The sequence below is a fragment of the Helianthus annuus genome, chromosome 3 (genome assembly GCF_002127325.2).
Source record: "Helianthus annuus cultivar XRQ/B chromosome 3, HanXRQr2.0-SUNRISE, whole genome shotgun sequence".
NCBI classification, from domain to species: domain Eukaryota; kingdom Viridiplantae; phylum Streptophyta; class Magnoliopsida; order Asterales; family Asteraceae; genus Helianthus; species Helianthus annuus.
This window is the reverse complement of record NC_035435.2, coordinates 44,033,293-44,048,140: the sequence shown is the minus strand read 5'-3', so window position 1 is coordinate 44,048,140 and position 14,848 is coordinate 44,033,293. Positions and strand designations below refer to the sequence as shown.

General features: G+C 35.4%; 2 protein-coding genes across 2 annotated transcripts; one reads left to right on the top strand and one right to left on the bottom strand.

The window, feature by feature from the left end:
- Window positions 1-343: 343 nt before the first annotated feature.
- On the top strand, window positions 344-4,948 carry LOC110929082 (TBC1 domain family member 5). Its single transcript, XM_022172201.2, has 5 exons — window positions 344-1,045; window positions 1,775-1,878; window positions 2,090-2,266; window positions 2,556-4,330; window positions 4,602-4,948. The coding sequence occupies exons 1-5, from the start codon at window positions 873-875 to the stop codon at window positions 4,749-4,751; spliced, it is 2,379 nt and encodes a 792-aa protein (XP_022027893.1). The 5' UTR covers window positions 344-872; the 3' UTR covers window positions 4,752-4,948.
- A 4,169-nt stretch (window positions 4,949-9,117) lies between these two features.
- Window positions 9,118-14,333, bottom strand: LOC110929083. The gene is made up of 3 exons (XM_022172202.2): window positions 13,916-14,333; window positions 9,741-9,866; window positions 9,118-9,399 (listed from the first exon to the last, which is right to left on the bottom strand). The coding sequence occupies exons 1-2, from the start codon at window positions 14,301-14,303 to the stop codon at window positions 9,769-9,771; spliced, it is 486 nt and encodes a 161-aa protein (XP_022027894.1). The 5' UTR covers window positions 14,304-14,333; the 3' UTR covers window positions 9,118-9,399; window positions 9,741-9,768.
- Between the last annotated feature and the right edge of the window lie 515 nt (window positions 14,334-14,848).

The window sequence follows — 14,848 nt, the reverse complement described above, 5'->3', positions numbered from 1 at the left end:
CACATCCTCACTACACCAATTTTAGAAAATGCCACATAATGTCCCATTACTGACTAGGCTGTCACATGACGCAAAACGGCTAAAAATAGAAGCTTTACCACTACACATGGTCTTAAGCTTGTAACCAATTAATCCAAAAAAAAAATAAACTTAATCAAGTAACCCGAAACCCAAACCAATAAACACCCTTACCTACAAAACCTAACCCAACACATTTTTATAAAAAAAATTCAATCATTTAATAAAAAAAACCCAAATAACTTGGGAATACCTAAATAATCATTACATCACAAATCACAAAAGAAAAATAAAATAAAATAAAATAATAGATGATAGAAGAAGCATGAGACAAAAAATGGCCACTACCCTTAATTTGTTTGTTTTTGTTAGGAAAATAATAAGAAAAGAAAATCCAGAAAATGCGAATCATTCCTCTCAAGTTCCATTCAGCTCACGCTTTCTTCCACACCAATTTCCCCTTTTCTTCCTTCCTTCCACTCATCAAATCATATCAAATCCCTCAAATTCCTCTTTCACAACTCCCAGTTAGCTTCAATTCTCATCAATTCACCTGCAAAATCTTCATCTTAAATCATCTATTGCCCAAGATCTGTTTCACTATCACAAAAAATCTCTAAAAACCCTAATTTTTGCTGATACAGAACCAATTTCCCCAAATTTCTCCCAATTTATTCTTCAGTTTTGCTGATTTGATTCGTGTTTACAAAATTAGTGTTTGATTTGTTATAAATTTACGCATACGGAGACGATTTTGATACTCTGTTCTTCGTTTTTGCTCACAATTTCACGAAATTGTTGAATTAAGGTTGGGATTTTGCTGCTCTGTTTTTCCTTTTTGCTAAAATTTCAATATGTTACCGGAAGGTTCGTTATCGACGGAATCGTCGCCGGAGAGAAGTGATTTGGGTGGGAATCGAGGGTTTTGGGAGCTTCGAGGGGTGCATTGGCGTACGGATTTGGGGGTGTTGCCCTGTTCTTCGTCTGCTGATGATGTTCGTCGTGTTACTGCTAATACTCGGAGAAGGTATATCATGTGTCTTTGATTTTGTTGTTATTTTAATTAATGGTACTGCTTGATTTTAATATCTCATTGAATTTAAGTAAGTTGGATTGGATCTGTTTTTTTTTTTTTTTTTTTTACTCTGTTTTTTGTACATTTTATCCATAATTTCAAGATGATTTATTGAGATCTTTTAACGCGTGTTAAAGAAAATTTTCGGTATTGGGGCATATCGACTCGAAATCTAGGTTGGTTGTAGCAAATCCTAAAGCGTTCGGTTCTGTCCACCGAAGATATTGGGCCCGTTCCGCATCAAATATCACCAACGCGTTAATAATTGTGGACGGGAGAACTCCACAGTTAAGCGTGCTTGGGTAGGGGTAATTAGAGATGGGTGACTTCCCGGGAAACTGAAAACAGATCTACGAACTCTTGGTGGACCAAACGGACGGTATGAGAGGCTGGATGTTACACGGGTCGTGACGTTTATGTGAATATATGTGATTATGTTCTCTTTCGAAACTGTACTTGCTTATTATCTTAATCTGTTATTAGATCTTGTTTTGAAGTTTGGTAGTATGGTCTGAAATTGGGAATTAGTACCTTAATCTGGTTATCTAGTACCTTAATCCGGTTATATAGTACCTTAATCTGGTCTATGAATTGGTTGTGTGCTTAGTAACTTTACAACTAATGCATAATCTAACTTTTGTTTTTGAGCATGTGCATCAATTAACATGTTTTGGTTTCCAGGTATGCAGCTTTAAGGCGAAGGCTCCTGATTGATCCTCTTATACACAAAGACGGAAGCAATTTTCCAGATCCCGTTATGGACAATCCCTTATCCCAAGATCCCGGTAACTTGTTTATTCCCAAATATAGCAATATAACATGTTCTTTGTTTCAATCTTACATTTCAGATTTTAGAATTTAAGAACTAATGTATGCGCATAAAAAGAAAATTTATTAAATTTGGTCATAAGTTGTACATGTGCATTGATTTAATGTCATAAATATTTGGTAAATTTTGGCTATTGATACCACGATGATGCAATAATGTTTAAACAGATAGTATGTGGGGCCGTTTTTTTCAAAAAGCCGAGTTAGAGAAGATGGTAGACCAAGATCTGTCCCGCTTGTATCCTGAACATGGAAGCTACTTCCAGACTCCCGGTTGTCAGGGCATGTTAAGAAGAATTTTGTTGCTTTGGTGTATTAGTCACCCGAACTACGGGTACCGACAAGGTAAAATATTAATGTATTTTCAATTTTAATCTTTTCACCAAAAACTTAACGGTAAATTGGATGGCGTTAACGGAGGTGGACTGTAATTGTTTCAAAAGTGAAAGTACTGGTACTGCTTTGGCAACTTTTAAACTAATGGAATGTAGTGGTTAATTTTCAACAAGCCATAGGGATGAAAAACGTAATTAACTCTTTATTTTTTGTTAGCTTGCAGCCTTTGTTATTTTATGATGCACACATTTTGTATATATCGAGGTATATTTAATCGATATGTTATTATTTATTACAGGGATGCATGAACTCTTGGCTCCTTTATTATATGTTCTCCAAGCCGATGTAGAACGTCTTTCTGCCGTTCGAAAACTATACGAACATTACTTCACTGATAATTTTGACGGCCTCACATTTCACGACTCTGATGAACTTGAAACCCAAGACGATCAAGTAAAGTTTCACAATCTTGAAGAACTCGATCCCAAGATTCAAACCATCATATCATTTAGTGATGCTTACGGGGCCGAGGGCGAATTGGGTATTGTGTTGTCCGAGAAGTTTATGGAACATGATGCGTATTGTATGTTTGATGCTTTAATGAATGGTTCTGGTGGTGCGGTTTCAATGGCCAGCTTTTTCTCTCCATCTAACGGGCCACAAAACGGGCTGCCACCTGTAATCGAAGCATCTTCTGCGTTATACCAGTTATTAGCCGTTGTGGATTCATCACTTTACACTCATTTTGTCGAGCTAGGAGTCGAGCCACAGTATTTTGCTCTTAGATGGTTACGGGTTCTTTTCGGGCGTGAGTTTGCTCTAGAGGACCTTTTGGTAATTTGGGACGCAATTTTTTCGTTTGACAACAGTAAACTAAATTCGGAAAATGATAACGAAACAAACTTTGAAGCTCTTAATTCATCCCGTGGGGCCTTTATTGCATCACTTGCTGTTTCGATGATACTTTATATTCGATCATCCATTCTCGCTACCGAAACCGCCACTTCTTGCCTCCAAAGATTACTAAACTTCCCGAAAGATGTAAATTTAGGGAAATTATTGAAAAAAGCGAATTCGTTAGTAAACGATGCTATCAATGCTATGAGATCAGCCCCACCTCCGATGTATAGTGACGGGTTCCATGAGCCCGTTAAGCCCGTTACGACAATGGGTTTCAGAACTCACAGTTTGTCATCTGATGCAGCGGCTCCGAGAAGCCCGTTAAGCGTGGTGCGTGATAGCTACTGGGAAGAGAAATGGAGGGTTTTGCACAAAGAAGAAGAACAAAAACAAACCAACCCGCAGAAGCAAAGTCAACGCAAAGGTTGGTCGGAGAAAGTGAAGTCGCGTTTGTTGAGAACGGAATCTGACCCGTCTTCTTCAAAGGCATATGGTGAAAAAACAGGACCATCTAGACGACGCGTTAGGAGAAGTTTGCTCGATGATTTAGCTCGACAGCTTGGATTAGAAGAAGAAGAAGAAACCGAGACCGAAAAAGCAGTCGGTGGAAATGGTGGTAGTGAAGAGAACTCGTCTATTTTCTCCGACCCGCCAAGCCCGATCGGTGGTGTTAACGATAACGATAATGATAATGATAATGAAAACGACAGTGAGCATAGTAGTGTGGCTTCAAACTTACTAGTTGATGAAAACGATCGTGATCCCGAACCCGAACTTGAACCCGAGCCCAAGCCCAGTAATGTAGCGGATTCAGGTGATGCCATCCAGGAAGTGGATGATAATGGGCCGGGCCCAGTTTCTGATGGGCCGGAAGATGCTACTACACCGTTGAAAGGAGTCGAGAACGAAGAATCTGCCGGAAAGTCGGGATTGAATTTGAAAGATAGGATCATTTTATCGGGAAAGCAGTGGTTTTGGAAGTTCGGAAAGAACAACGGTGATGGTTCGTTGGAGAAAGGCGGTGATTCTACGAGTTCTTCTCTTGTGGGGCGCGATCAGAAGAGTGACGCGGCGTCTTCTGGGACGGATGTAACGAGCAAAGGAGAATCCGTGAACCAAAACAAGATTTGTTCGCTGAAAAATCTTGGTCAATCTATGGTGGAAAATCTTCAGGTATGATCATATCCAGTATGACTATATAATTTTTTTGTATATGTATATACTTATAATTCTATATATAAAAATTATATATATATATATATATATATATTATTTAGTTATTTTATTATAAAATATATATATGATAAAATATATCATGTATAATACTTGATATATTAAAAAATATGTTAGTAAACTTTGCTTCTGATCCTAGCCTTGGGTTGTGTCGGGTCAAATCGTCAAGTATTATTACCTTTTAACTGACTCAATTTATCAAACAATGCAGGTGATTGAATCGGTGTTCCAGCAAGAAAAGGGTGAAACGGGTCAGGTAGATAACTTGTCAAAGAAGGCACTGGTAGACCGCGGACAGATGACAGCTATGGCCGCCCTGAAAGAGCTTAGGAAAATCAGCAATATTCTATCGGAAATGTGAGGTTATGGTATGTGTATGTATGTATATATATTCTTTAGTACTGTTCTACATCTTGAGAGTGCCATAATCCTATAATAAATGCTCTTCATAGCTTCTTATGTGCACCCTCTTAGTAGTTGTTTAGAATAAAGTCAGTTATGTACCGAACGATTCGTCTCTAAATCTAAATGTAGATATATTCAGATTTTTGGTTGTCATGTCTAACCCATTTAATAATCAAGGCATGCTTCAAATACACGGGTTTCGGGTTGTGAAGTTTTAGGAACGTTTTTTGCTTTCTAGTTTTTTAATTCTATAATATTAAGTACAATTATTGAAATTTTAGGTCATTTTATGACTAAAATTTTGTACCTAATTTATTAATCAAAGTGTTCTTCAATCTTAAACTTATAAATGATAAATTGCGTAGATAAATATCACTTTATTTTGACAAACAAAAACTTTTTATTAAGTTTATCACTTCAAAGATAAGTTATCTTAAATAAATATTTTTATAACAAAAATAGTTAATTAAAATGAATGACTTAATTGATAAGTTATCTTTGCAGATTTGGTTTGACAAAAAAAATTAATTACTAAATCTATTGGCTTAAAAGATAGGTTTTTTCTTACATATAAATTCCTCTTAAAAGGGTTTATTACATATTTCTCCAAACAAAATTTTCAATTAAATATTTGTCCTTTCTAACCAATATGAATTACATAATTCCCTTTTTCATTAAAAAGGCTCTTATTAATTGCTATTTTACCTTTAATGAACTTATTAGATGTTTAATTACATATTTCCCCCTCTATCATCAATTACATATTTCCCTAATTCTTGTATTTTCTCAATTTCTATAATATTTCATTGATTCGGTTTTCGGGTTTTTCATATCGAAATTTTTTGGTCAAAACTAAATTCAAATTCAGCGCGATTTTCAGAGCGGGTCTTCTTAAAAATGAGACATTTTGGTTCATGTCATAGCAGGTTCGAGTCAAAACGGGTTTTAGTTCAAACTGATGCAGTTCAAAACGGACTTTAACTCTAGTATTTCATCGATTTTTTATATGCAGATATAAATCACATTCTAAAGGTCTTTGTAAATTTGTAAATATTGTACAAGCGGTAAAGCTTAGTGGAAGATATGGCATTTATCCTGATACATTTACATACACAACTCTAGTGGACGCGTATTGCAAGGCAGGAGACATGGTTAAGATTTATGAGCTTCTTCGTCAAATGCTGAATAAAGGGCTTCAGCCCACAGTTGTCACATTTATGTTTCAATGATTGGAATATGTATGTTATAAACTTATAATGCTCATCAAGGATTTGTTAAGAAGAAAAAACAATCGTAGGCAAAAAAATATGTTTAGGAAATGAGGAAATGAGGAAAAAAAGGTTTTAGTTGCATGGTGAAATATTAATAATATGTTCAATCCGACAAACCCGAAAACCGAATCGATGAAATATTAACAATAAACAATTGGTGACATATAAGAGGAATTGAGAAAATAGAAGAATTAGGGAAATATGTAATTGATGGTAGAAAGGGGAAATATGCAATTAGTCATTTAATAAGTTCATTAAGGGTAAAATAGTAACTAATAAGAGTAATTTTAATGAAAATGGGAATTATGTAATTCATATGTGTTATCTTAACTATTTGTTTTCACAAATAAAATAATGTACTACAATCTGTGACTACAAAGATAACTATCTTTACAAATTTCAACCACATTAACAAAACACCATCGAGGATTCGATGTCCATCCTACTAATTAGATCGACGCTATTGATAGCGTTTAAACCACACCATGGAAGCTATCGGATAGAAAAGTTTATCATTGTCGTCTCAAGCTACATTCACGTGCGGGATTTTGGTGTGGTAAGGTCATCACAGAAGATGGTGTAGTCATAAACCACACATACATATAATCAACTTTAAGTATAAAACTATAAAAATAATGTGGTATATGAAAGATAATATCGTGTGAGAGATAAACAGGACTGTTAAAAAATTGCCATGTATGTCACATATGAAATAGGGTCGTCTCTGAGAATTTAAAAGCCCTTGGAAGTCTTGTACAAGTAGAAAAAACGGGTTTCTAAATATAAACAAGTATATAAAAATAGACCATTGGGCCGTTGTGATATGTTCCTAGTACGAAAATCATAAAAAAAAAAAATTTGTGATGTAAACTTAACGTTCAGAAACACAAAAGCGAATTAATGAAATGTATAACCAAAATATAAAACCATAAACACTTTAATAAAAGTAATTAGTTGAGTAATAAAAGAGTTACTAATTACAACTATTATGTTTCTAATTATTTTCCTTGTCAACTAAATAAAACTTAAGAAAAACACTAAATATATCACGAAAAAGGATTTTATAAATTACCATTATGAACCACTTTAATTATGTTGATTAAGGAAGTTGAAATGTAAAAAACAAAAAAGCTAGCTTAGCTGCTACGAAAAAAAAATAAAAACATGAAAAAGGATTTTATAAAATACCTTTATGAACCACTTTTATTATGTTGTTTAAGGAAGTGGAAATGTAAAAAAAAAAAAAAAAAAAAGTACCTGAGGTGCTACGAAAAAATAAAAACAAAAGCGGTGGAAAATGTAGAAAAAAAAAATTCTAAATAGACATGGTTAGATGATCATTGGATGCACATATAAGTTGGACGAGCCTAAATAGACTGGGCTTAGTCTAAGTTCCTTAAACAAAAATAGGGCAAGAAACTTAACTCACTAGTCTGAGAAGCTTAACTCTTCTAAAGAGAACAAGGATCTTCGGTAACTAACTCGACCCATAGCCCTCCTATTAGTTAGTGATGGTTAATTTAAGGTCAAGATTAGTAATTGATATTCAATTAAGGTTAGCGTTGGCCATTTATGGTCAATATTAATAATTGTTTGTCAATTTGAGCCAATATATGGCAAAAATGGTTAGTTGGGGTCAATACTAGTCTTTTTAAGACATTCATTATGACCTATTGCTTGTTATAATATAATGTGACTCACCTCTAAGACCTAACATAATATAAAAAAGATCATAATAGGCAATTTAAAGTTATCAAGGCCCAATGATCTATCTAAGACAGGCATAATGTGTTATTGTCTGTTATAACATAATATGACTCACTACAACCCAATATAATCCTTTAACACCAAATGTGACATAGAAAAGTCATTAGAAGTTATCAAGGCTCAATACATACAAAAGTCATTAGAAGTTATCAAGGTCCAATATGATTAATTTAAGGCGTGTATGATGTCTTATTGCCCATTATAATATAATTGACTCACTACAACCTAGTATAACTCTTTCAGATCAGACATGCCATGATATAATGTGACTGACTACAACTCGATATTAGCATTTTAAGATCTAGCATGACTCACTACAACCCTATGTAACCCTTTTAGTTTGTGAAAAAAACTATTAAGATAATTTTATATTCAATTTTTTTATAATAACTGAAGTTTATTGTTTTTTTAATCTTCATCTTCCTCTGCATCTTTGGCATCTTCAACTATCTCACCACTTCTATTGTATTTAAGGCAAAAGATCAAATACAAATAATCTTAACATGCTAATACAAATTGAAGGAAAACTCAAAAAGACAAGGTGGCATTTTTGTAATTACCACCAACTATCAAAGTTACTATACAAATGTCACCTTGTCTTTTTGAGTTTTCCTTCAATATGTATGTTTAGTATGTTAAGATTATTTGTACAAGAACTTTACCCGTATTTAATTGGTAAAATGCTTGAGTGAAAAATTGGAAGTTTAAACTCAAAGCTAAGCAATGTGGTGGTATCATTAGCATTATTGGGCATCTGTTGGCTTATTCTAAGCCATATTGCATGTATTATTTTCATTAATGTGTGATAGCAATGTAGCATGAATCTGGCTGTAGGAATTTATATGAACCTCATTTCCTAGCTCTTAATACATTTTTTTCTATACATATTTCCAGGTTAGTTGTCGAATCTTATTCGCGATGATAATGAACTGATGACGGTATGTTTTATCATCGATCCATCTCTCGTGCACTTTATATAAAGAATCAACAATTTGCTACACATCAATCAAAATCCCCAATATGTTCGGAATAGATCAACGACTTGCAATCTTGTTACTTGTTATTAGACACACTTTTATAAACCATCAAAGGTTCAAACTTATGAAACCATGGTTTTTGCCTTAAGCATCATGTTTCATGTTTGATATTCGGCGAGTAATGGTTTTCACGCACATAGCCATCCTATGTCGCTTGTTTTAGCACCCCACGCTTTCACCTCAGCACACGCCCTTAAAGAAAGTGGTTCACAAATGCATATAGAATGATGATCAAGCAAAGAAAACCTGCAATAAGAGTATGTGCGCTAATATGACATTACTTTTTATTTAAAAAGTAGCTAAGAGAACCTTGCAGCTTATGAGGAGGATATGTTAACATTCATACATACATACATACATAGAACATGAATTGGTGATCCCTAGGCCCTAAATTAAGTTGAGAAGAAACAAGAGTCAGCTACCTCAGCCCCCATGCAATAAGGCTCAGCTGTACAAACTTTTGCTTCATCTTCTTCAAACCACAAGGGCATTTTCGTCATTCCATAAATATCCACAACAGGAACTCACCCTGTAGCGCCCAATAAAAGAAATGGTCAGCAAACCAACAACAATATAAGTCAATCGGGTTTCATTTATATATACAGGGGAAGGCTAACGTACAATAGTTGGTTAATGTGCGAAGCGTACGCAGGTAAATTACACACGTTCATTGTAAATTTACGCATGTTATGATTTACAATCCCTAATTACGCATGACCACAAAAATCACACATGGTTAAAAAACCAAAATCACGCATGGTTAGAAATTATGCATGTTATACTACTGCTCGCGTACGCCTAGCACGTTTAAGGGCTTTTGTATTTTAAACTTTTTCTATATATGTGGGGGTGGGGGGTGGGGGGTCTTACAAGATTAGGACTTGTGGTGGGTGTGGGTTCATCCTTCCTCATTTTTATCATCAGAAGTATTCTCTTCATTGCTATGAACAACCTCTGGTTCCATCTCAATGGGGACTGGATGAATGGTAGATGTGCCTGTAAACACATGTAAAAGTCAAAATTAGAAAAATGAAAATGCTAAAAAGTCAACTTTGACTTTTGTATTTTCAAATAGCACCAGCAGCCCATAGAAGGTCAAAATTTGCAATATGAAAACGCAAAAAAAAGTCAGCTTTGACTTTTGCATTTTTAAATAGCACCAGCAGTTCATAGAAGGTCAAAATTTGCAAAATGAAAACGCTAAAATGTCAGCTTTGACTTTTGCATTTTCATCAGACTAGGTGTGTTCGTTGTAGATTTCATTTCTCGTGTTCTTTTCAACAAAAGAAGAAATTGGAATTGAACAATAAAATAAGGAACAAAATCTACATTCCAATTCAAACCAGATTTCATTCCATTCTGTGAAATGAACACTACCCAAGTGATCATAGAAAGTATTTTTAGTCCACGTATCATTACAGTGCATAATTCTCATGATTAAATGCATCGTTTTTATCATTACAATGTGCATTTAATGTTTCATATTTTACACATTTTATAAAAGTTCCTTTTTTCAGTAAATTTTTAGAATAAAAGTTGCATTTCAATTTGATTTACTAAGCGTCAAATTCGTATCAAAATTTTTGATTGAATCTAGCTTTATGCAACCTTTGTATGAGCACGAATTTAAGATTTTCAAGTTGCATCTATGTGTACCAATAAAAACTTCCTAGTGTTAATCACATTGGGTGAGTCGTCAGGCCTATTCGTTCTCTAATTGACAACAAGGGCAACAAGTTTTTTTTTGTCTTAGGTTTCTTTCCAACTTATGAACCATATTTATACTAAAGATCATAGTTATCAAAGGCGCGAAGCGCACTCTAGGCGCATAGGCACTGATTAGGGCCTAGGCGATAGGCGCAAATAAAGCGTGCGCCCGAAAAAAAAAAAGCGGTAAGGTAGTAGATAATTCAAAAAATAAAAAACAGCTATTTATAATTTATATATGTATTTATAATGTTAATTTTATACTTTTTATGAGAAAATTAAAAAGCTTAAGGACCAAATGTAAACTACTGAAGGTACAGGGGGTTAAATGTTTAAATACACAAACAAGTTTTACACTTTTTAAGTAAAAAAATACAAGTTTTAGGGACTGAATATAAACTAGGGAAAGATAGAGGGGTTAAATGTTTAAATACCTAAACTTATTTAAAACCCTAAAAGCCTAACACACTCATGAACGCAGCCGCTCTCTTCTTCTTCTTCACCCTTCTTCCTGGTTTCCGGCTGAAAGCAGCACCGTCGCCGGAATTAAATACGCATGGGATGAAATAAGCTGCGCTATTATTACCTAGGAACTATAAGCGCAGTAAATGCGAGTCACCCAGAAAAAGCGCCTAGGCGCCAACAGCGCTCGCTTTTGATAACTATGCTAAAGATAAATCTAAATCACTCCTTCAATCAACTAACAAGCTCCATTCAACTTTCACGATGTCATATCCATTTGAATAGCATCATCACATTCGCTCCTAAGCACTCCACAAATTAGACACCAATAACAACTATGATGGGATTGTGCATGACCAACTCTATATTTGAAAAAAAAAATGAAGTTTTGGCTTTGGGATGATAAAAATTAAGGACCCAAATTAATTATTTTTACTTTGAAAAAGATATAACTACAATTTAATAATTTAAAACGCACGTGTTGCGTGGTCTATGTCAAATACACAAAGCGCATAGGCCTCGCCTAGAGCCTGGGCGCAAGGCGCTTAAAAAACGATGGCTATTTTAAGCGAGGCACATAGTATAAAAAACAATATTTAGGGATTTTACCTTTAGACATAATCTAGGTTTGTTTAGGTGCTTTAGGTTGATTTCAGGCTTGTTTGGGGCTAGTTTAGGCTGTTTTAAGCCTGTTCAGACAATTGTTGGCCATATTTGGCCGGAACTTTGCCTGAAAATGCGCCTGAGTCCCCGACATTGTGCCTATCCAGGCGAGGCGCATATGTTGCGCTCCGCTTCTGCACCTAGGCGGGCGCCTAGTGCGCTTTAGACAACATAGGCGTGGAGAGCCTTTTACCTTTTCTTTTAAAGTTTCATACTCTAGTGCAGACAGACACACACATAAATTAAAATTAAAATTTTTTATTTCCTGAAGTATAAAACTTCTATTTACCGTTGCCAGTTTCAGACCCGAAAAAAGAAAGATGGTTGTCAACTAAAGTTTTTTTATTAACAAAAACGACTTGAACTTGAATTCCACACTAGGCTCCTAGTGAGATTGCGATGCGGGTGCTCTAAGAGTTATTGTAGTGCAGCCTTCGCACACATCTCTCTTCCACGTCAGCCAAAGCTTGGTTTAAAAAAGCGCGAAGCGCTCCGAAGCGTTTTGGTTCCAAAAGCTTTAAGCGAAGCTTCAAGCGCGAAGCGAGAGCTTCACGTATACGAAGCGCTCCATATTATATATAATTATATATAATGTTAATTTTATATATATGTATAAAAGATAGCTATCCATATTAAATATATGTATTTTATAATGTTAATTTTGTACTTTTATGCATAAATTAAAAAGTTTAAGGACCAAATGTAAACTACTGAAGATAGAGGGGGTTAAATGTTTAAATAGACAAACTATCTTTACACTTTTTAAGTAAAAAGTTAGAAGTTTCAGGGACTGAATGTAAACTAATGAAAGATAGAGGGGTTAAATGTTTAAAAACCTTAACTTATAAAAACCCTAAAAGCCTAAAAGATACGCAGCCGCATCTCTCTTCTTCTTCTTCCCCCTTCTTCCTTGTTTCCGGCTGAAAGCAACTCCGTCGCCGGAATTTGTCGCCGGATTTCACATAGGAAGTCGCTATATCGTCGATATAAGGTCGATATGTACCTTGTAAAGACTGTTGGGCTTAAAAAATGGCCCAAATGGTGATCTGATTGGCTGGAGCGTCGCTTCACAACTTCATCGCTTCGCCGCTTAAAGCTCGCTTCACTTCGCTTCACGTAATGTAACGCTTCAGAGCCAAAAAAGCGTTTTTTCCAGCGCTTCATCGCTTCAAGCTCGCTTCAAGCGCGCTTTTTTAAACACAGAGCCGAAGGATTCCCGCGAACGCCCAGGATGGAGATGGTCTTAACATCAATGAAATTTGAAGATTACCAGTAAATTAATTTAACAAACCAAAAAAGTGGAGTGCCAAAATAATCCCCAACATGATTAACAATCATTAACCACTCTCGAAATGTTATAAGACCCTATTAAGTATAAACTTACGTAACTACACAAGGATCTCATGTTTTAAACAACTTCACCAATAATCTTAATTTTCATCTTCCACCAACTTCCCTTCTGTCATGCCAAAAACACCTAATCAACAGCCTAAGAATAACAAGTACCAAATAATCCAAATTTCATCAGTATTGTTTCTAATCTTAAATGACTTAACTTGTTTAATCTACACAAAATATCAGTTTCTCGCTTAACCCTAACAATTGCCATACCTTCGATGAAATACGCCAAGAAAGGCCATCCACAAAACAAAGAAGTACCAAATAATCAAACTTTATCAGTGTTAGTTATAATCCTAAATTACTAATTAATAATTATAAAGTAAAGCCCTTCACTTAACTTTATCTAGGATTGTTCAAAAAGCTTGAGGCTCTGTCGCTCGAATGTAAACGAGCCGAGCCAAGCCTGAGCCAAGGTAAGCTCGGCTCATTCGCTCGTTTAAATCAAAGCTCAAACTTTAATACATATAAACAATAATCCAAAAGTGTAACACATACTTAAATATACAAATTATAAATCCTTTTGTTTATAAATTTCTGCATTCTGTATAGTTTATGAACTCTTCATTACATGTATGTTACAAAACATTACTTTTTGTTGTCACACATACATACATTTGTATCTAAAAAACAAAAAAAAAAAAAAGTTAACTTTTTATTTACATACAAACGAGCTGGCTCAAGCTTTTTACTAGCAAAGCTTCATCTTTTCAGCTCCTTAAAATAAACAAGCCGATTCAATTCAATCCAATTTCAATTATCATCAAATGATTCAAATCTACACAATAGCATAACAACCGTAACAACCACAATACCTTCAATAAAATAAGAACTAGAAGGCCAACCACGAGACGAAGAAACCGCCAACGACTCCTCATCCGTCAACGGCTTCGAAAACTTCCTGAGCAAGCTAACAATCCCCTTGGAATCATGCCGGTGACGACGAGGAGGCACCCAATAAGACGATCCAGGAACAAACGGAAGCCAATCCGGTGCCGATTGACGCACAATTATATTATGAATGGCGTCTTCGAGCTTTCGTAACCCTAGAACTTCAACTTCGGTGTCGGATTCGAGATCTACTTCGATCAATTGATGTTTTCCTGATTGTGTTGCGAATCGGTTGTGGTGGATTATGCCTAATTTGAATGATTGGAAGGGGTTTGATGATCGAATTAGGGTTTGTGAGAGGAGACGAGCCATTTTGGTTTTGTGAGTATAAATTGGGGATTTTGTGGTGGTGGTTTATAAAGATGTGTGTAGGATAATGAAGTTACAAGTTGGGCCCTTGGATGTTAAGGCGGTGTTCATTTTGGCGTTTCTTTGTGTAGATGGAAATGGAAATAGGATAAGATGGGAATAATTGTAACTAGGAGGGACTTGTTTTGTTATCTCAAAATTCTTGTGTGTCATATCGGTTTTTTTCTCATTTTTCTTAAAATTCCTCAAAATTAAATTATTGATTTCCATAAGGGTGTACCTATTGGCACACCCATTTGCCTATCTACACACCTTAAAAGGTGTTTTTTGTCCTTATATGCACACTCTGCAGTGTCGAACTGTGGCCAAAACGCGGCGTTTTGGTCGGGTTAACCAGAAAAAGACTGACGGGTCTCTGACGGGTCTGTTGACCGGACCAAAACGTCGAGCTTTGGCCGCGTTTTGGTCCTGTCAACCAGACAAAAGACTGACACCCGGTCTGGTTGCAGGACCAAAACGCGGCCAAAGCTCGGCGTTTTGGTCCGGTC